The 21,517-nt window shown below is 40.9% G+C and overlaps 2 protein-coding genes across 4 annotated transcripts in view; both read right to left on the minus strand.

The window, feature by feature from the left end:
• Window positions 1-11,386, minus strand: part of DYNC1H1 (dynein cytoplasmic 1 heavy chain 1) — a 45,349-nt gene extending 33,963 nt beyond the window's left edge. Inside the window, exons 1-16 of the mRNA XM_066321779.1 lie at window positions 11,081-11,386; window positions 8,165-8,252; window positions 7,403-7,576; window positions 6,923-7,178; window positions 5,831-6,017; window positions 5,384-5,655; window positions 5,047-5,274; window positions 3,502-4,578; window positions 2,995-3,174; window positions 1,930-2,079; window positions 1,519-1,665; window positions 1,232-1,372; window positions 923-1,099; window positions 700-810; window positions 489-608; window positions 15-254 (exon numbers count right to left, since the gene is read on the minus strand). Of these exons, the coding sequence (XP_066177876.1) occupies window positions 15-254; window positions 489-608; window positions 700-810; window positions 923-1,099; window positions 1,232-1,372; window positions 1,519-1,665; window positions 1,930-2,079; window positions 2,995-3,174; window positions 3,502-4,578; window positions 5,047-5,274; window positions 5,384-5,655; window positions 5,831-6,017; window positions 6,923-7,178; window positions 7,403-7,576; window positions 8,165-8,252; window positions 11,081-11,351 (3,819 nt within the window). The 5' untranslated portion in view covers window positions 11,352-11,386. The remainder of the gene's footprint in view (window positions 1-14; window positions 255-488; window positions 609-699; window positions 811-922; window positions 1,100-1,231; window positions 1,373-1,518; window positions 1,666-1,929; window positions 2,080-2,994; window positions 3,175-3,501; window positions 4,579-5,046; window positions 5,275-5,383; window positions 5,656-5,830; window positions 6,018-6,922; window positions 7,179-7,402; window positions 7,577-8,164; window positions 8,253-11,080) is intronic.
• Window positions 11,387-16,295: 4,909 nt separating this feature from the next.
• Window positions 16,296-21,517, minus strand: part of PPP2R5C (protein phosphatase 2 regulatory subunit B'gamma) — a 77,238-nt gene continuing 72,016 nt past the window's right edge. For all 3 annotated transcript variants that reach the window (XM_066321776.1, XM_066321775.1, XM_066321777.1), the window contains one exon: window positions 16,296-18,999. In XM_066321776.1, coding sequence (XP_066177873.1) covers window positions 18,868-18,999 — 132 coding nt within the window. In that variant the 3' untranslated portion in view covers window positions 16,296-18,867. The remainder of the gene's footprint in view (window positions 19,000-21,517) is intronic.

The following is a 21,517-nucleotide window of genomic DNA, read 5'->3' on the forward strand; positions in this document are numbered from 1 at the left end:
TCATCTCTACTTACTGTAACAGGCTTTGTTTTCTCCCAGTCTGTCAGCAAGTCAGTTGTTCGGCTCTCCACAGCACGATCCTCTTGAACTATTTTCATCTGCAGATTTGCTACTTGTTGTTGAATGGCAGAATCTTTCCTACGCATAATGTCATTAAAGGCACCCCACTCTCCTTCGATGTTGTCAATGTACAGCCAAGAGGAAGGGAACTGGAACCTTTGTTTCTCAAGCAAGCGCTGACCATTGCGATAAAGCTACAAGACACAGTGGTTTTAAGTTAAAAAGACAAAACTTAAGTTGCAAGGCTAAATAAGCATACTTTAATAAATACTCACTATAGAGCTCACAAGATTTTTAAGAATATGAAGTTTGAGTCTGTTTTTAAGAGAACCTGAATATCGTTTTATGATTATGATGAAGCTACATTTTATGAGCTAAGCCTGACATTTCCACAAGTCAGAGCCATTAGCAAAAGACAACAAACCTACCTCAACTTGCTTTTCAAACTGTTTGATTTTACGTTTCAAGGACTGCACATATGTGATGAACGTCACAGCATCTGACGTGCTAGCAGTGTCCACAGAATGCTGCTCCAGCTCTTGACGGGACTGTTAAGGGCACAAATCAGCAAATCAGCGTTTTAGCATTCTACAACAGTTGATCTAAAACAGAAAAAACTGGAATTAAGACTTTTCTTACCTTAGAAATTTGTGAATGAAATTCTGTCATATTCTGACCGAGCATTTGGCCAAATTTGCTGAGCACTTCCTTGTGCCAGGAGTCATACTTCAAGTTCACCTTTGATTGTACCTACAAGCGAATAATGTTACGTAATAGTAATTTGTCACCCTTGCTGTATTCTCTTATTTGCCTATTCTGAAATTCAATGCATTTACCACAACAAATAATTACAATGTCTTACCTTGCCATAGTCTATGACAACAGGTCCAAACTCCTTTCTGGTTTCTGCATTGTCAAATGTTCCTCTTGCCTTTCTTATCTGAACCAAAAGGGCCTGCCACTTATTCAGGTCTTCTCCAAGACGATTGTATATATTTTCAGCCTGCATATCCCATAGACACTGGTACTGCAGCCAAACCTAGTGGAGGTATTTCACAATGTTCAGAACTTCTCCAATATATTCCAAAGGATGAGTTTCCCTCCAGCCCCCAGGAAAACTGAAAGTCCATGTTCATTTTAACTGTTCCATTATATCCTGTCAGCCTCCTACCTTGACATACTGCTCCACTTCAGTCACAATTCCCATGACAGCTGAGTATGACTCCTCCAGAGCTGCAGGGCCATCAGGCATCCTTGTCAATGCATTACGATAGAACTTCTCTTCCTCAGACAGCTCATAATGCACTCCAACCTAAGAACCACAGTTATACGTGTGATATGCATGAAGTTCCAGGGCACTCAGGATTGGTTTTAGATCGACACACGAATATATTGAGGACAGTTAATTAGTAAGTGAAAGCAATTGCTCAGACTTAGATACAGCTTCATTACACTTACCTGATACCTCTGACTTTGAATTCTTGGCAGTGACAGGATTACCATTTTCCAAGAAAACATTTCTTGGTAAAGTTTGTATCGACAGTCTTCAATTGGTGGATTCAAGTATATCACCTGATTGGTTATTCTTAGTTCATGTACAATGTTCTGCAGAAACAGTAAAAACACCTTGTTTTACCGGCAGATAGTGCTATGTATAGACAATAATTCTGGACTTCAAGAAGCACTTTTCAAAAATCAGCTTGCACTTAAATGCAAAGAGGAAAATATTTCTCCAAACACAGATGCAGAAGAAATATTTGTCTCCCACATAACCCTCAGAAATAATTTCTGCATCAGTTAATTTACAATAAGGAAAAAACTAACCAACCAAAAAAATCTAAAGTGAAAAAAAACCAGAGGAAAACTTACTTTGATCTTGGGTTCACCACCAGGCTTATGGCTCACTTGAGGCGCATCTGTATCCATGTCAACTTCTGCTTTGTCGTCTGCTTGTCCCAGAAGAACCTGGGTCCAGGCCCTCAGTCCAGCTTGCAAACGAACACCCAGGATTCTTTCAATCTAAAGAAAATGAGACACATCGGAGGAAAAACCTGCATATTCACTGCATGAAGATCTCCACTATCAATACATTCTGACAGGCACCATAGCGCCTCAAAGAACCAAATGCTCCTTTACTAAGCCATTCCAGCACCAGAAGGAGCTTACAAGACTTGGAGTGACTGTTTACTAGGACTTGTATCAATAAGACAGGGAATAATGGCTTTGAACTGAAATAAAGGAGGTTTGGATTAGGTATTAGGGTGGTGAGCCACTGGAACAGGTTGCCCAGAGAAGTTATGGATGCCTCATCCCTGAAAGTGCTCCAGGCCAAGCTGGATGGGGCTTTGAGCAACAGAATCACTGCCCATGGCATGGGGGCTGCAACGACATGATCTCTAACGTCTCTACCAACCCAAACCATTCCGTGATTAAAAACGTTCAGGAGTTTTGGTAAACTTGCACTGAATATAATTCAAAGCTTCTCCTGGGTCCTCATGGACTTCAATGTAATTAAACAATTTTAACTGTATTGAAGTTGGCCTAGTGATCAATAACCTGAAACTTAACAGGCAGAAGCAAACAACATGATGGCAACAAGTCTTTGCTACCAGGATAGCAAATTTCCACCACCCTTTATCTACCTTGCTTGCCAGGACCCTTTAGCCCATCAAACTGTATCAAACTTTTTTCTTCAAAAGACAAAACTTCCCTTGAATGAATTGATCCCAAAAGCCAACAGCAAAAAACCCCAACACAGGTCTTGTATCTTCTGCATACCAAAAATACACTGAAATTTTCAAGGAATGAGAATTTAGTCTCTAGTATGACTATAATGAAAAGTCACCCCGGGTGACTACAAAGATGATAATCAAAATATATTTTGCACCTGAATGTTACCTCTAAACACATACTACTCCTCCGCCTCAAACCTACCTCCATATCCAACTTATTAACCCAGATTGGCAAATTTGAGTATGAATGAAGATTTAAGTCATCCACAGCTTTCTGAACTCTGTTCAAGATTTCGGAGAAAGTCTTGTGATCGTACATGCATGTTTCCAATGACCTCACTTCCAGGTCTATCTTCTCTTCAATAATGAGCAGATCATCCACCTAAGATAGTTAGGAAAAAAGGGGTTGTTTAGTTTGACAGGTTAGATCAAACAAACAACAATTATTCAGTGATGGCTAATCATGTACCTTCACTTGGATGCAGCAATCCATCGATTTTAGCAATATCAAATAAAAATAGAACTGCAAACAGCAATTTCAGCACTACGAAAAGATCCATCCAGTTGGCCAATTTGTGCTGACTCAATCAGCTACTTAACCCGAAAGCTGCAGAACTGGCTCTCAGCTATCCAACAACACTTTTGGATAACCACACAATACTGAATTATAAATGTAAAAGTTTTACAGATTTTGACAGGTAACACCCACCTTTTCCTGGAAGCTGAAGACAGTCTCAGCCAAGCGCTGTACGTATGGATCAAGTTTGTATGATTCCCAGACGAGTGCAATTCCTTCTGCAATCAAGGCCTGCACCTCTTTCTTCAAGCCAGCGACCAGCAGTGAGATTGTATTACGCTCTTCTACTTTCTCACATGTCCGCTCATATGTGCGGACACTTTCAATGAGAGAAATAGCAAATGGATAGAGCTGGTTTGCTTGGTGAGCTTTGTTGACAATTGCTAGAGGAACACGGAAACCAAGCCACTTCAGGTTTCGGACTTCTTTTGAAAGCGTAATTATTTCTGGGAGAAAGTTGACTTTCAGTTTCAGGACATTTCCGGTTCGACCTCGAACACGAGTGCTTTCGATGGTGAAAATGCGACCAGACACACCAAGGTTGCGCTGCTGAACTTTTCTTGCCCAGTCATCAAAGATCTCCTGAGTGTTGAGCTTCATGCGAAAGCTATCTCCATCCTGCTTTAGCTTCTGACCTTCCACATGGTTCTCCCAGCCTTTGCCAAGGACATCCTCCACACGCTTCATGTAAGCGGTGAGCTGCCTGTCAATCTGTTTTGCCCAAATTATAGACCCAGACACAGGGGGCAAGTCACGAACGTGACTCATTTTGCACGCCTGACTCTGTGGGTATTGTACCTTAAACTTGTCATGAAGAGACTCGATATCATCTTTCACACGCTGGATCAACTGTGTTTGGTATTCACGAATGGCGCCGCGAATGTGAGGTCTGACAAACAGGGCGTTAAACCGGGAGAAGATTCTGAACATTTCATTGGCATTCTTTGCTGTACCGAGCTGGTCTCTCAGACGGGCTGTTATCCTCGTTTCAACTCTATCAATTCTTTCATCATAGCGCTTCATGGCTGCCTCCCAGGCTTCTGTACCTTCTTTGGAAACATCTAATCCATCCACTTCCTTAACATTCTCATAAGCAAGATTGACTTCTTCAATTGCATTAGCATCTGCAGCATCAAAAAGGACTTCTGCTACTTTCATATCCTGTGGTTCAGGTACCTCTCCTTGATTTTGCTGGGCAACAGCTGTTACCTGCATTAGAATCACAGTTTAGTGAGTTGGATACTTAAAATTTCCCTGGAAGTAGAAAATGCAGTTAGTTCTAAAAAACATTGCACAAACCCCCACCAACCAGTGAAAAATACTTGACAAACTTTCAGTCATGCTTCAGAATTACCTTCCAGTAGGAACAGGGCAACACAGTTCCTTTACAAACTTCCACTACTGTGCAGCATAATCTCATTTTCCACTGTGGTTTAGCCAAATTCAAGGATTTAAACACTTATTAATCTCCTCTGTGTTACGTCTAAACTTGGTGAGTATATTCACAGAAGGATGTATTATGCAATGTAAGTCAGAATTAAAGCTAATCCTATTAGCAAGGGTTCAAAACTAAACATGTAAACTGAATGTTACATTACATTTGTGTTGGTAACTTAGTAATAGTTACACTCTTGAAGAAGCCACACTGATACTCTGTTTGCTAACAACCAAGATTACCTGAGGTCGCAAGACTCTCACAATGACTGCTCTCAGCTGCTCGTGCTGACGCCTGAATTTCCTCATCTGATCGAGACGACTCTGGAGTTTCCTGTGAGCAGGATTGATGCGCCACACCATCTTCAGGTTCTCTTCCCTTTTTCTCTTCACAATATCTCTCAGCAGAACCTGGAGCTTCTCATACTCATCATCCCAGGTTTGGAATACTTCAAAGCATGCAACCATTACCTAAAAAAAGTTTTAGAACAGGAACTTTAGCTTCCAAATTAAATGTTTCCTGAAAGTCACTGTCCAACACAAAAATACAGCAACTGGTTTCCCAACAGCATGAACAAACCTTTTCAAATTCTTCATAGGCCACATGCATCAGTTTTCTGGTTCCCAACACTTTAAGCAGCTGAGAGCTCAGATCTCTTGAAATTGCCTCCACTAAACGTAATGCCCTTTGGATTGGGTATTTTGTGTTCCTGATTTTTCTCAAATGGGTAAATATTGCAACAAGGGCCTGCCTGATTTTGTCCAGCTCCGTAGCAGACAGCAAGTCATTCAGTGGAAAGTCTTTCATCAGTGGATTATAGTCATTCACAGTCTCCAGTGCCTGTTTCAGACCTAAAAGGAAAAGATTTTAAATATAACTTTTCATTTCATTGACCAAAATCTCTATCTGTAACTAGTCCAAGGTTCCTCTAAGCAGCACTGCTCTTTGTTCCACAATGTTCAAGTTTTATAACAGTTTAAGTTCTGTAGGACATTTCAGAAAAATGTTATTGAACAGATATTTTACCTGTGTCAGTATCAAAGCTGACAGTTGCATGAAAACGTTTGCCATGTTTCAGAATGTCCAGAGTCAGCAGAACTTCTGGACTTTCACGTTTTTCCTGAATGCGGTACAGAGCCCTTTCCAAATTTAACCAGAAGCTTATCTCCTGTAATGCAGTGCCTGATGCAGGATCTCGATCTAATTTGGTCACCTTCAAAGTAATGGAGAGAAAGAGAGGGGAGAGAGAAAAGCATTTAATTTATATGCCTCACCTGTAAAAATTTGCTGTAACTAAATACAACTGAAACACTCAACAACTGCCAGGTTTTAATAATCCAACCTCAGACAGTTTTGCCACTCATTCTTTTAAAAGTGTAGGAACTGCATGCAACATGTGACAAGCGTAATTCCAGAGATCCTAAAGGTTGGTTTTAGGACCCTCATGTAATCATCTTCAGCACAGCCTAAAAATGTCACATGCCTGCTTTCCTGAGCAGTGTCTGTATTGGGGTTAAAGGCAGATGAGCCAGGCAAGATAACAAATGTTTTATGCTCTTTAGTAAGAAAACACAACAGTGTTCATGAGCAACAGGTGTTTCCTGTGCACACAGAGGCAAAAAATTCAGACTAGTATCTTAAATGCTGTCTTTGAATAACACCAGCAGAACAGCAGTTCTTCTGAAAAGTAACAGGCAGAAGTATGAGATTACAAGATAGGGCTGGAGCAACCACTGTGAAGTGGTTGTGGATGCACTGGGGACAAATAACAGAACAGGCCAATGACATGTGTTCCTCTCGATCTGCTCTAAGGATTTGAAGAACAGTTACAAAATTCACAGGGTTACTACCAGTTACTTGAGTCTATTACATTATGTATAACACAGTCATGCTCTTGATTATTTGTAGGACAATTTAGACTAGATTCCAAATTTAGACTAGGCTCAGCCTAATTTAGATCAGTGGGTCTGGTGACTCAAAAACCTGGTCTCAGATCTTCAGAGTATCCTGCACTAAGCAGCATTTTATCAGTTAAACTGTGAAGAAGATACACAATACTACATAGAGAAGTTCTTATTACTTAGTTGCTTTTTTTTTCCCTGTTCTTTATTTGGTTACCTTTTGTATTTCTCTAATCCAGCGGTTGACTCCAGACTGTAACTGATTAAGGAACAGTGGATCCTCAGCCTTCTCACCAAAATCTGTAACTTTTGGTTTTTCTCCACGTTCATAACACTGCTTGGCAACATTAGTAATGGTTGCATGAATTGGCAGACTGATCTCTGGGATTTCAATATTCTGTTGCAAATGCAAGAGGCCCATTTCAAGCTCTGCAATCTTTTTCTCAACGGAAGGAGCCATCTTATCTCCATCCCTGAAAAAGCACAGACATTTCCATACAAGAAGGCAAACCAAAAGCTATATATAACACATTCAGACCTGAACTGCTTCCACAGAGTCAGCAACAGCATCATGCTCAACTGTACGCTTAAACAATTCATGTGATTCACCTCGAAGAGTCACTGTTGTTTGTTATTCTTATAATCATGAAACACTTTAGTTCATTAGCATAGAAATGCAGTACTTATACTGAATTACCTGTCTGCTTTGCCAGATTCTCGGATATAGGACTTGAAAAAGGGAGCAACAGCATTGCTAATGAAAGAGTGCAATGTTTCATATGGAGAATCCTCACTGAGAGTGAGCACTCTGAGCTGGGAAGACACTGGTTTGTCGGCATCAATCACTGCTGTACGTTTAATGAACGCCAGGCTACGGAACAGAGAACAGAGTTACTAACTGATCTTAAAACTTAAGTGACACAACAGCTCTATTCTGACTGCAAGGTTAGGAGTAAAATGGTAATCATCATACTTCATAGTCTTTCTTCTAAGAGACTTGAATACAAGTCTTTTAAATAAATACATCTTTACAGTTCAGCAAGAAGCAAGCTTAGCTACCAGTAAGGACTCTGAAGTAGGGGCACACTAAAGAAACAAACACATTTTACTAAGCTTCAGAGTCAAATATGCCTCAAGATAAGTGATAAATATGTAAGAGCCAGACAGAACCAAAGAATATTGAACCCAAGTTGTGCAACGTTACAGCTGCATGTATGCCAAAATTAACAAAACTTTGTTTCTTTAATCCTAGAGCTAGAAGTCCTAGGTCCACTCCTTCCAGCCCCATGACACACCCTTTTTTTATCAGAGCCTCTGATAAAAATAGCCTTGAAAACCTACTGTCGCACTCGAATAAAAACACTGCCTGAAAGCACTAGGTAAACCAGAGGTAGTAAATCTGCTTGTGGAGGTTTACATACTTAGAGTAGAAATGTTAAGATCTATTTTACTAATTCACCTGTTTGACTTTATTCCATAATGAATGTCAGTGCTGATACTGTAGGAAATGAATTCTTTTTCCTCTTCTCCTTCATCTCCCACATCCTCTGCAAAAAAATATAGTATATACAATATATATAAAAATATAGTATATACAGTAAGAAATACTTAATTTCTAACATCTGCCACTCCTTCTCAACCACCTTGTGCTATTACCAGACTATTCTCTAATCTTTAAGCTCCACACCAACTTAATTAACTAAATTAGGTCCAATGTAGCTTTGCAATCTCTCTCAGATGCAGAATGGGTTCATTGTCTTTAAACAAAACTCCATTAAGATTTATGTTGCTATAAAAATAATAAAACATTGCAGCAAATGAACGATAACTCACATTCTGAGAGAAAAATCTGCAATACAGAATGTGCATTTATTTGCAGAGATATGTTGCCAGGACAACTACACTTCAGTGAGAACATTAAACAGCTGCTTTTTTCTTTCAAAGGTGGCTTTGTATTTTCAGACATCTACTTTGAAAATGACTTGGGAATTAAGTCTCTGAACAAAAAAGAAAATCTCTTGACAGAACAAAAAGCCAAGCCATGGGAAGCACTCAGGCACTAGCACAGCCAGTGTATCACAGATGATGTAATTGCTGAGGATGCAGGCAGTCCTGCTGCAATGCAGTGATTTCAGTGCAGAAGGTTACTCCCTGTCGGGAGACACACTCTGACTGGACACATTATAGCAGACTCTGTCCTGCTCTGTTTTCCTTCAGCCCTTAGGAGATACAGCCTCAGGCTGTCACATCTGTGGCCCCAAGCACCAGAAGCCTGATCACTGAACAACACAGCCCTCAAGCCCACAGGAACCCATAGGAGAGCAGCTGGCAGGCTGGGGAGCTGGTGATACCAGACAGCAGCTTTCATTATGCAGAAATAAGGCTTCTGCTTTATCATACTTGTAATTGATAATCTACTTCATGCTTTGTAGTCCATGGACAAGAGTCAACAATAACAACAATGTCAGAGCACTCCGTATGCTGCTGGAGGTTGGAGATCTGTTAAGTTTGAACACTTGGCTGCCATTCATAAAATCCACTCTGCCCAAATAACTGCTATTGAACCAGAAGACATGGACAGAAATGCCCTCTGTGCACCACAAATCAGTATCTGGCCTTTGAAACATCTAATGAGTCTCAATTTCTTTTTATGCATGCATATATAACAATATCTATGCCATGAGCTGAAGATAACTGATCACCACTACCTTTATTACTTCCAACCTGAACTAGGGATAACCATTCTCATGATCCAGCCACAGCAAAAATGCAGGAATCATCTGCATTAATATTAAACTACTTCCTTTAAATCTTATTAAACATTGCTTCATGAATTCATAAAGACAGCTGTTCTCTCGTCCTCTTTGAGAAAATTAAACCTACGAAAAAGAAGTCTCAAAATTTAGAAGTGGAAAGAGGACGATAATCTGGAAATAGGCAAAAAAAATTACGGGATATTTTTAAGCAACATTTGAAGTTTACAATAGACAGTGAATGAAAGAACCTTCTTGATGTTTCTCTCTGTGTGCTGCAACTGCGGGGCATATACTAGGATGTTAAACGGTTTCTGCTGACATGTTAAATAATGCAATATGAAGTATGACTTTACTAGGATTTGATATATACAGGAACAGAACCACCAGTACATTAGGAGTAGTGATCCAGAAGCTTAACAGTAGAATTATGCAAGCTCACGCTGGCAGGCAGGTAGCCATTTACAGACTGCAGGGGCTTGGTTAATAGTAAAACTCTGCATTGTTGATGAAACCTAGCTGTATTTTGCCACTGTTCATTAGGCTGCATCCTGTGACAGTAAGAGCCTATTTAGCAACAGATTTGTTGACAAGACATTTTCGAAATAAACAGCCAGTTACAGCAGCATATGAGTAACAAAGACACTCAAGCCAGAGTCTCAGCTTAGCTGCAGTATTTCATGCACCATTTGATGCGGTTCCGAGCGCCAGCAGCACGGCCACCAGGCTTTGATAACTAAACAAAGGCTCAACTAAACAAAGGCTAAACAAGGTTCACATCTTCGTTCGTCAACTACGACAACTTCCTAATTAACCAAGAAACGATGCTTTTTGCAGGTCGATTCAGGGTGGCGATATTTTTTTCCCCTTTATCCGGGGTTTTGGCGCTCTTGTTCTGTTTCAGAGCGGCTATCTGCCTCGCCCAGGAGGTCACTTCCCGAGCAGCCGGCCAGCCGCAGAGCGGTGCTAAGGCCGACTGACGAAGCACTTTCGGTGCCCCTCCGAGCAGGACCGCAGATTTGCGCCCGCAGCCAGCCCGCAGCCCCGCCGCGCATCCGCCTGGGCCCCGGAGCGCGGAACAAAGGCGGCGGGAGAGGCCGGGCCGTGCCGGGCGGCGGCCAGCACGATCCGCTCGCCGCCCTGGCTGTGCCGCCGCCGGCCGAGCTCGACGGCGAACCCGCGGCGATTCCCAGCCGGGGCCGCGCTGAGGGGAGCGGGCCCGCAGTGCCCGGCACGGCGATTCCCGGCCTGGCGATTCCCGGCCGGGGCCGCGCTGAGGGGAGCGGGCCCGCGGTGCCCGGCACGGCCATTCCCGGCACGGCGACTCCCGGCCGGGGCCGCGCTGAGGGGAGCGGGCCCGCGGTGCCCGGCCCGGCGATTCCCGGCCCGGCGATTCCCGGCCGGGGCCGCGCTGAGGGGAGCGGGCCCGCAGTGCCCGGCACGGCCATTCCCGGCCCGGCGATTCCCGGCGCGGCGATTCCCGGCCCGGCGATTCCCGGCCGGGGCCGCGCTGAGGCGGAGCGGGGCCCCGGCGGAGGCGCGCCCCTCCCACCCGCGGCAGGGCGGCGGCCGCGGCCGGCAGCGGCCATTTTGCCACCGCGGCGGCTCCTCTCCCGCCTCACCTTTGAGTGTAGAGCGTTCCACCAGCACCGTGTGCACCTGCGGGTCGGAGAGGAACTTGCGCATATGCTCCACGGCGCCCTTCTCCTCCAGCGCGGCTTCCAGCGCCGCCGGCGCCTCGCCGCCATCCTCCAGCAGCAGCGGCACCAGCTTGCGCAGGTGCTTCTGCAGCACCGACACGTCGGCCACGTTCTGCACCGCCGAGCCCGACACCTCCATGCCGCCTTCCTCGCCGCCGGGGCCGCCGCCCCCGCCGCCGCCGGAGTCAGACATGCCGAGCACAGGGACAGCGGACAGCGCCGCGCTCCGCCCGCCCGGCCGCGCCCCGGCTGTGCCCGCCCGCCGCGCCGCGGGGGAGCCTGGGACGGACGCCCCGCCCCGCCCCGCCCCGCCCCGCCCGGGCCGCGGCCGCTCCCCGCTGCCGCCTCCTCGTGCACTCCTGGGGCCGGTTAACTTGGGAGACGCCTTAAGAATCACCTGGTTCCAGCACGCCTGCCGTAGGAAGCAACACCTTCTACTAGACCGGCTGCTCAGGGCCCCATCCAACATGGCCTAGAGCACTGTCAGGGATGCGCATCCACAGCTTCCCTGGGTAACCCGTTCCAGTGCTTGGCCACCCTCACTGTAATAGGCGTCCTCCTAAATAGCTAATCTAAACCTACTGTCTCGGTTTCAATCCATTGCCTCTTGTTCTGTCACTACACGCTCTTGTAAAAAGCTGCTTTCAGTTAGAAGAGTTGCCTGCAGGAAACCCTTCCACAAGGGTTTTATCAGAGCGGCTTATTCTGGAAGGAGAGGGCGGGATGTGGGAGAAAAGGGGAAGGCAACAGCCTCTCCTCCCCTGCCCTGGCAGCAGCACCCGGGAGGCATGGGTTCTGTGCTGCTGCCTCCTTACCCGGAAGATAAAGCAGGCCCGAGGCTCATTTTTCCAAAGGAAAATAATGTTTATTTCACGTGAAAAATTAACCCAGAAGCCACAAGGTCAGGCGTCAAAAATGACATAATCCCGTGAAGAAAGCAGCAGGCCAACTGCAAGGTTTCTTCAGTGAAGTATCTCCGGTGCTTCACACAGCCAGCCCAGTCAGCCAGCTGCGTGAATTACAGTTTAATGGATCCAGCACCCAAACCACTAATGCCAGTCTTGTGTGAGACTGCTTCCCAAAAGCAAATGACATAAAAGGAGACAGGGACAACGAGTAAGTAAGCGAGAAAGTGGATTTTAATTAAAAATGAAAGAATTTAGAAACTTAATTTAAAAAAAAATTATTAAACATCTGTTACAGCTGCCACATCGCAATATATGCTTGACTGATTGAGGTATTAGGTAAGTTTAACTCACTGCTGCTGCAATGGACAATCCTGTTCCTCCTTGCCCAGACTGGTTGCCCAGGTCCTGGTCACCATTTGGAGGTCTCTGGGAGAGGGGAAGGGGCAGCGAAGTTATAAAGCAACTCCACTGATTCCCCAAAAGTACAGTAGGGATGGTGGATGTCCACAGACTTAAACTCCAGTTTTTGCCATATGGAAGCAGAAAAAGGAATGCTGTCCCCAAAAGAAAAGCAAAGCAACCATACAAAACTGTGCCTGAACCTCCCATGCAGTTCCTCAAGAGATATGCAGGGAAATGGACAGAGACCCCAGGCCCAGGATGTGTTCAGATGTAGTGCCCAAGAAGTAAGGATGCTGGGGTGGAATATCCTGCCTGGCAAAGGAAGACCTGATCTGTAAGCCTCTGTGTACATGTAACTCAGCATTAAAGTGTGTATGTCCAGCTATGACACTAGAAATCCGGAGAGCCCACCCACATATCCCAGCTCCTCCATCTCTACCAAGTGTAACACCATGCTGTGCTCAGGGAGGCTCCTAAAGCATTTATGTGTCCTTTTAACTTTGAAAAAACCAGAGTTCTTAAGTAATAAAAACCTCAAACATCATTGCCTGGAAGAAAAATTATTCGTTTAGCAACTAAGTTTCAACTGCAAGGACCAAAACTAACAGAAGTTTTTTGATGAATCAAAGCTATTTAAACCTCTTCCCCACAAAACGTAAATTTTTAATGAAAAACAGTAGTAGATACTTCTCTGAATACTCTGGTCACAGAATGGTTACTGAGACAGCGCTTAACACAACACTCACCTGTTTCAACTTTCCAAAGTCTAAGTTTGCTCACACCTCATAATTCTTCTAAATAAAGGTTGTTTCAGGATTGTGTTTCGTATTAAAAAAGCACTAACTTTCCATGGCTGCCTGAATTCCACCAAGGCTATCCTGTATCTGGTCTTGGCTCACAGCTTTCCAATGCAGGGAGAATTAGATACTTCCTATACCCACAAAGTGAGCACCAGTACAGGCCAAGCACCCAAACCCCACAGGTTAAATTAACATTCTGTATGTGGAGATGTTCATTAAAGGGGTGTTGTAATATTCCTAAGCAATCTAGATACTAGATACATCTCAAGCGTAATTTGGCATCTCTCTGGAGGTGAGCTCAAGCAATGGTTTCAAGTACTGGCAGGCTCCTTCTTCTAGAGCAGTCACCATCTGCAGTGCCAAACTGTCACAGAAGTTTTGTAGCTTACAAAGCAAGATACAGTATTTCACTGCAGTAAAACTGTTGCCAGGAAAAAAAATGCAAATAAGGAAAATAAGGAAGTAGAAGAAAGCAGGACAGGGATAGGAAATAAAAATGGAAGTAAATATTTATATACATTGCTGCTGATTTGCAGAGAAAGTAGGGTCAAAAATCCCTCAACAACTCTCATCTTACTGTAGGTTTTAAAATTGGAAATGCTCCATGAGCAGTAAGTCCTGAATTCTGGTATGTGTTAGGGTACCTGCAACTAAAAGTCAGTGTAGGTAAAGACTTTGTATTCCTTTAATCACTTCCGCCTTACCTACTATGCTGAGAGGAGCAGGAGAAAGATGCAAAGTTAAAGGAAATTAAAGCAGAGACAAGATAAACTAATTTTTCACGAAGTTCTCTTCTGCAGTCAAAGCCTATGGGGAGAAAAGGCTTTACTAGTTTAATCAGAGTGAAAAATAATTTGCCCTGATCTGGTTCTAGTTAATTATGGACATCCTTTTCCTGGGCACACAGGAGACCCTGGCCCTTCTTTCAGTGGTGTGAGAAGCCACTGAAATCAGCCATCCAAAGGGCAAGACTGCCAATATCACACATTTGCCATATAATTTAACTAAAGACAAAGCTTTCAGAGAATCATAATGAGAACAGGATTTGTCAAGATACAAGTCTTACTCCTAGCAAATACAATATATGTAAATAGAAAACATTTTTCCTAAGTTATAAAGAAACTTGAGGGGGGGAAGGATTTTTCCTATATTTAATATTAATTTGGTAGTATTTTGAGACCAAAAACAAAGGAAAAAACCCCAACAAGTAACTGTTTGAGCAAATCACCTCATTTCCCATCTCTAATCCTCTTGCATCTCAAATTCAATAGTGAGTGTACTAGGAAAATTACTATGGCAAGGTTTTCATGCTAGCATGAACCCTCTGTGTGGTTTTCTGGATCATCAAAACAGCTCAAGGCAATTATGTGACTTCCCTCTCTCCTCTTCACCACGAGGTCATTGCTCATGAACCTTCCCGTGTGTGTGCAGATCTCTCTGGGAAGGAATGCAGTCCCTGCATGCCCGGCTCCAGCTCTGCTGCTCTTCAATCAGGTGAGGAGGAAATAATGCACTGCCTTCTTTTAGCTCCACAGTGAATTCTCCCTTGGGAATTTGTTCATACGAAATGTTTAACTACATCAAAGTTCTATTTCATAAAGTAAAGACAGCTCAAGCCAAGCCTCCTCATAGAAAAGGAACTATAATCCAGGGAGAGTGATATGGTAATTAGAATGGCATTTCTTAATTAGTTATACACATTCAGAGTCTCCACAATCACTGCACTCAGTAAGGACAAGATCCAAGGGGCAGAAGTGCTCCACTTTTAGGTGGGGGGCCCATAAAGAGATCCAGAACACTGGGATAACCAGAAATCACAACTATCTCCTGTAAGTATGTTTGTGAGCATAAAGCAAATGAACACATATCCAAATACAAGTAGTATGTACTACACTAGCACCTTCCTGTCCAATTCTACAAGGCCAAACCATGAAAGCAATGCCAAAAAAGGCTGCTGGTCGAAGCCCTTGAGACCAATTCCCTTAGAGGGAAAGGATTAAAGGTAATTTCCTGAACAAGCTGGCAACTCACTGAAGTATTTATATGGAAAAAAATCACTGCTGTCAGTATTTTAAAACACTGTATTTTGAGATGTATTTAACCCTGATTTCCACAAGTGAGTAACTGGATCCTCCGTTGTTTCAGTATCTTGTTTTTCATCCAGGATCTGATGCGTTTATTACTGAGCTCCTGCAGAAAACTGTTTCTTCCACTACACAAAGACCTAATGTGTAACTCAAATCTTATATTTGTAACTCAAGCCAGTAGTCAGCTCCATCCCAGGCTCAACCACCCCAACTCCCCTTCCAACTCCCCAGTAACTGAATGCCAGCTTTAGGTGAGTAATTTCCTTAGTTCTTTTTAAGATTTTTATGGATTGCAGAACAAAGACGACTCTTACTGCAGACTTCGGTTTTTCCCTATATCCTTGCTTGATTATGTATCAAGTACCACAATGTATTTCCAGATTTTATGGCTACTTTCTGTCAATACAGAAGTGTTACAGGGGAAAATACTATGCTATGAAAGATGCATTTTTCATAGCTGTAGATTGGAGTATTACCGAATTTTAGTATTGACTGCTGTTATACAGGTAAAGTCTGCCTTTTCTACTGAATATCAATTATTCCTACTTTGTTTTTTTTAACCTAATGGTCTTTCTGTGTTTGGTTTTTTTTCTTTTTCTTTTGTGAAGTTTATGAAGTTAATTTGTACAGATGATTCTGTTAGCAGTGATAACCTAAATACATCCCCAAACACCTTGTGTTAAACTTAGTTTCATGATGAGCAAGTAAAATTCACATGTTCTTTATTTGTCCATATAATACACCTTTTTTTTTTTAAGTTTTAAAATTAGATAAAAGCATATTAAATGGCAGGTGTATGAAGTTCTTCAGAAACAATGCCAGAACAAAAAATTGAATTACAAAATGTTAAAAAATATGTAGGTACATTTGAACTTAACATTCCACTAACATATAATGTTACAGATATTGTCTAATGAAAAATAATTGTGCCACTTACCTATTTTTGCTGTTTCTAGGAACTTTTTATTCTGTACATAGGACGATTCTGTACAAAATATGAAGTCTACATTTTTATTACTTATTACCATAAAACAAGGTACAATGTATGTACAATATTAAAATGAAGCCATACTAAAGCCACACTAAAAAGACACTTGTAATATTACTTTTGACATTCCTGATGTACAGGTGTAATTTTGAAAAATGGGGGAAGGTATCAGACAGAACTTTATGAAGAACAACAGTCACCAAAATTCTACTTTGATTTTTCTTTTTATTTTGGATGTATTAGTTTTAGAATTGTTTAGTACAAGATTATACGAAATATATAAATATTGATAACAAACATGCTAAACCATTAGTGGTAATAAGATTTTGGAATATTGCCTAAGCAAATGTTCAGTGGCCCAAAATTTCAAATATGCCTTTGTAGAGAACTTGAAGCGTCTAAATTACCACAATGCTTCCCTTTTTGGTGAGTGTTTATCTTCAATAAAGAATAAAAATAAAATCTAGACAGTGAAAGATGTTCTTATATGCTGAGTATCACACAATCAATCAAACACTGATATACAGTTGGGTTTTTTCCCCCCTTGGATAACATAAGAATAATTCCTTTCAGCAATCTCTTGCACAGACATACTGAACACCCAAAATCAAAGGTAACTGATAATCTACCAGCTAAAGATGGAAGTTCAAACAATGGTATATCAAAATACATAGACATTGCTTTACACAATTAAAAAAGCACCCTTTTTCCCTCAAAAGTAGAAGGCATCTTTAAACTGTTTTCATATAGTTTATCCTAATGGTAAAGCATTTTCTTTTTCAAGTTTTACAGGAAATGTTTTCAGACACAGTGGACATTCCACTTAAAGGTTGGGTTGGTCTTTAAATTTAGTTGTTGTAAGCCAATATTTACCACTCACAATTTTCTTCCAATAGACAATGTAACAAATATTGGAAATTGAATGTTAAATGCAACCAACAAACAGCAGGCACTACATCTGCACAAGGTTACTATGAATGTCTGCTTTGAGCAATATTTTTTTTTAATGGATGCAGGAGATGTTATACTTCCTTAAAAAGTAAAACAAAACTATTTTCAAAGAAGCCACATTTTTTTATCTCTTTATGCATCAAGACATTAAACATTAAGTTATATCATGTTACTGCCAGAGACAAAAGAAACTAATCACCCATTTAGAATAGCAGAAAGAACACATTTCAAACAGCTTGTAAGCAGGATAAGTAAGTCAAAATACTGGCCACCCTGAGAGAAATCAAATATTGAAGACAAAGCACTATATTTTTAAAGAGATTTTCCTCCCGTGCTTTTCCATCTACAACAAAAAGCTCATTACATGCAAGTAATCTTGTGGAATATATAGCAGCATTTGAAGATCATCAGCAACTCAGATGCATTTTCAGTTCACTTGTGAGGTGTATTTGCAGCACATGTGCTCTTTACAACAACAACAAAAAAATATTTTCACGGTAAAATTATGGTCACTATCTCCTCAGCTCTCAGACTCATTTAAAAAGAAGCAGAATGGAATTCAAGAGTCTGCTTTTTTTTTTTTTTCTTCTTTCTCTTTTTCATTTTAATAAGCTTATGATGTTGTGTTCATCTTTCAGATAAAAACTGATGCAACTGAAATCACACACAGTATCTGCCACAGAATATTGAACTCCTAGAGCCCAAGAAAAATGCTGAGTATTAAAAGCTCAGATAAGGGAGAAAAAAGTGAAAGAGTTATTTTATTGACTTGAAAAAACTTAAAATGAAATTTTATATTCAGTCTATTCCCAGTCATAGTAAACAAATTTTCATTTTAGGAAAAATTCTTCTACCAGTTCATATCTGGAATACTGGTGCCATATTATACACTAAAGACTGGAAGATATGGCTTTAAATCTACATAAAGTATTAGGATGTGGTATATATGGATATATATATCTTTACCCTAAGTAAAAGAGAAATGAATTTACAGAATTCTTAGAAAGGAATGATGACTGAGAATTGTCATGAATGTTACCAGTTTGTAAGCCATGTTTTATAATATGAAAGAATAACTGTATTTTCAAAACTGCTGGTATATAACAAGACAGCAATAATGTTGAAACAACTGTAAAGCTGAGAAATCCTAGAAAAAGTTTAATACTTATATTTGAAGTAAGTTTACTTTTGAAAACATACATTTATCATTAGTACCAACTATTGGTCATTCACTTATTTAGATGGAAAGATTTTATAGAACGCTTTTCTCAAATACAACTATAAAAACTGCATGTTATTGGCTCGTTGGTACTATGACAACACCTCCAGGAAATTGTGTCCACTTGATTATAGTCAACCCAATATTCTGCAAATGGAACTGGGTAATTTACCATTGTTTGAACTACTAATCTTGAGCTGCATACTCTATTAAGTTATTGCCTACAGAAATGGGTTGAAGAAAGCTTTGACTTTGTGTGTAACTGATTGGTATGGCACAAAAAATTAAGTTCTACTGTAGAACTGAGTCCAGAAAAAAAACTTTTCCTCCAAAATAGTATTTCACTATAATAGTTTAATGCCCATCATGTGATATTAATTCATCAGCTCTGCAATGTGATTCCAAGGCTTTCATGGTATAGATATCCTGAGGCAGTTCTGACTTGCGTCGCACAAGAGGACGATCTTTTTTCTGATCTTTTTGTGCCTGAAATAAAAATAGAAAAAGTTAGTCAAACATACTAATTACTAAACATTACTTAAGAGTATTTCTTACACATCAGTATGCTCACTTACAGGAAAGAAATAAAAAACATCTGGAAAGAAGTTTATACTTTCTCTCTTTACCCTACCAGCTATGCAGTTTCATGTATTAAAACTAACTTTTTTGCTAAGAGGAAAGCTAGAAATAACTATGAAACTCTATGTTAATAACAATCATCACATCACTACCATTTTACCAATGTTCTCTCAAAACCAGACAATATTCCTAACAAAGTACCTTTAAGCTTTATACACTAATTTGCTTTTTTATTTTTTTTTTCTTTCTATAAACAAGTCCTTATAAAAAATCTGCCTGGCTTTTACTTCGCCATGTATTTACTGGCATGTTCAAGGTTACTATGTCACAGTGGTCTAATTTTATTGTGGAGCATTCACAAAAAGTGCTCACATAGGTCTCATACAGAAAAAACATTCCTGATCTACTTTCCTCAGTCAATCATCTCTTCAGCAGGGACAATCTGCTATACTGCCAGCCTCTGGCATAAACCTTACTTCCACTGAAAGTACATAATCTTTATGTAGTTGCTCATTTCTGAAGTTTAATTTAAGAAACAAAGCTGTCCTTTTGACTGCCCTTTTTTTTTTTTTCCAAACTCGTAACTGTAGTAGCCCTTAACATAAACTGCTGATGGTACTTAGCAAGGGATATATAATTGTCTGCCCAGTGTCGTCTCAAAGACTGATGCAGGAATGCTACCTAGCCTGCTTTCTGCAATACTCTATTCCTTAATCAAATATTTTCCTGCCTGGTGATCCAAACATATCCATCCTCTTGCAGGCTAAGTTCTTCTAATAGTAAGAATTCCTGATGTAAAACATTCTATTAGCTCTGCTAGGACAGGATCTTTCTCTTTGAAAACTTGGCTTATAATCTTTTAGTCATCTCACTTCTTGCACACTTTGTGAGCAAGGAAAGGGAAGAAAGCATGCACTTGGAGAAACGGCTGAGGAATGCTTGAGCAGTTCCAACCCAAGTTCCAGAATTTTGTTTACAGTTTGTTCATTTTCCATTAGTTTCATTTTTTTAAGTCCCCACCCTTCCTTGCAATCGTGGGTGGTGGCAAATCAAGCTCATTCATAGGGATATGATGCAGCAGTTTTCCAGCTGGAGTGCTACTAAAGAAGCTGTATATAGCCCGAATTTTATAGCTCATAAAGTTGAATTCTTTGTAGAAAAGAAGGTTAAGACCCAGATGATAGACCTTGGTTTTAGTCTAGGCCGACATTACTGTTTCTGCATTTTATATTGTGCAATACCAGCCCAAATCCTCAAACTCTTCCAGCAGCTGGGACTGGGAATTTTTTTCTTAACTTGTCCCAATTACTAGCACAGAATTCTACCCTGGCTGCTTTCCTTCTAAGAACTGATGTTGGAGCACACAGACTTAGAAAGTAGGAATTTAAATGCTCTCTGGCCATGACAAAAAGTGAATTGTGGTCTCATAAACCATGAGAAAATAGTTAATTGTTAGGAAATAGCACAGTCAAAGATGGTTGCTATGATCAACACAACTCTAAAATTAAGTGGTACTCATTTTTTTAAATAATTTTGTATGCACCTTTCTCTACTAGAACTGGTTCGGGGCTCTGGAACAAGTGAAAGAATTTCTCCCTCATGTGGGCCTGGCTGAGCTGTCCAAAGTATGAAGAAAGGCAGAGGTTTAGAAACTTTATTCAGTCCAGTGCTCCTCACTGACTAGCTTTATCCATCATTCCCACTGATGGGAATGTTACACTTGTTCATTGTCCTGGAGAGGGATGTAATTCAGCTACCATTTACGTGTAATGCGCAAGCATCCACAACATACCAAAGGTGTTTAAATGACAGCAATCCTTGAGTATGCCCTAGAGGTATTTCAGCATTTCTTTTAATTCCAACCTTCACCCAAAATGCCATGTAACAAATAAGTAGTAAAATATAATATTGCAGGATAACAACACTGGACTTTTAACACAGAAATTTAGGAGGTTAGGTTGACCACATGCTTATTTTTATTAAATGTCTTTTTGGGTACACTGGTTCAAATTAACAGACTTTATCTCCAAATTCAACTGGTTTTTCTGGGTCCATTTCTCCAGTCTTAGACTTTGAGGGATTTAGACAGATTTATAGTACTATATTGTACATATTCCTTCCAGAAATCTCAGTGATTCTGAAATGTTACCTAGCATCTCTCCATTTTCAACCAGCTCCTAGCTGAAATCTCTAGTTTCAACATTGGTATTTATAATTCCATTTAACTGATGTTAAATTTAAAAGACATGAATATTACTGAGCATTAATTAAAGACAAAAGGATGGAAATGACCTTGAGAGTCCTTGCCCTGCAGTGGGTAATGGAGCCTGACAGATGGTGGACTGAGGAAGAAGACCCATGAGTGGGCAAGACACACACTTCACATATATTTTTTTAAAACACAAGAGCTTTAACCACTAGGAAG

Source organism: Sylvia atricapilla, chromosome 6 (genome assembly GCF_009819655.1).
Source record: "Sylvia atricapilla isolate bSylAtr1 chromosome 6, bSylAtr1.pri, whole genome shotgun sequence".
NCBI lineage: Eukaryota > Metazoa > Chordata > Aves > Passeriformes > Sylviidae > Sylvia > Sylvia atricapilla.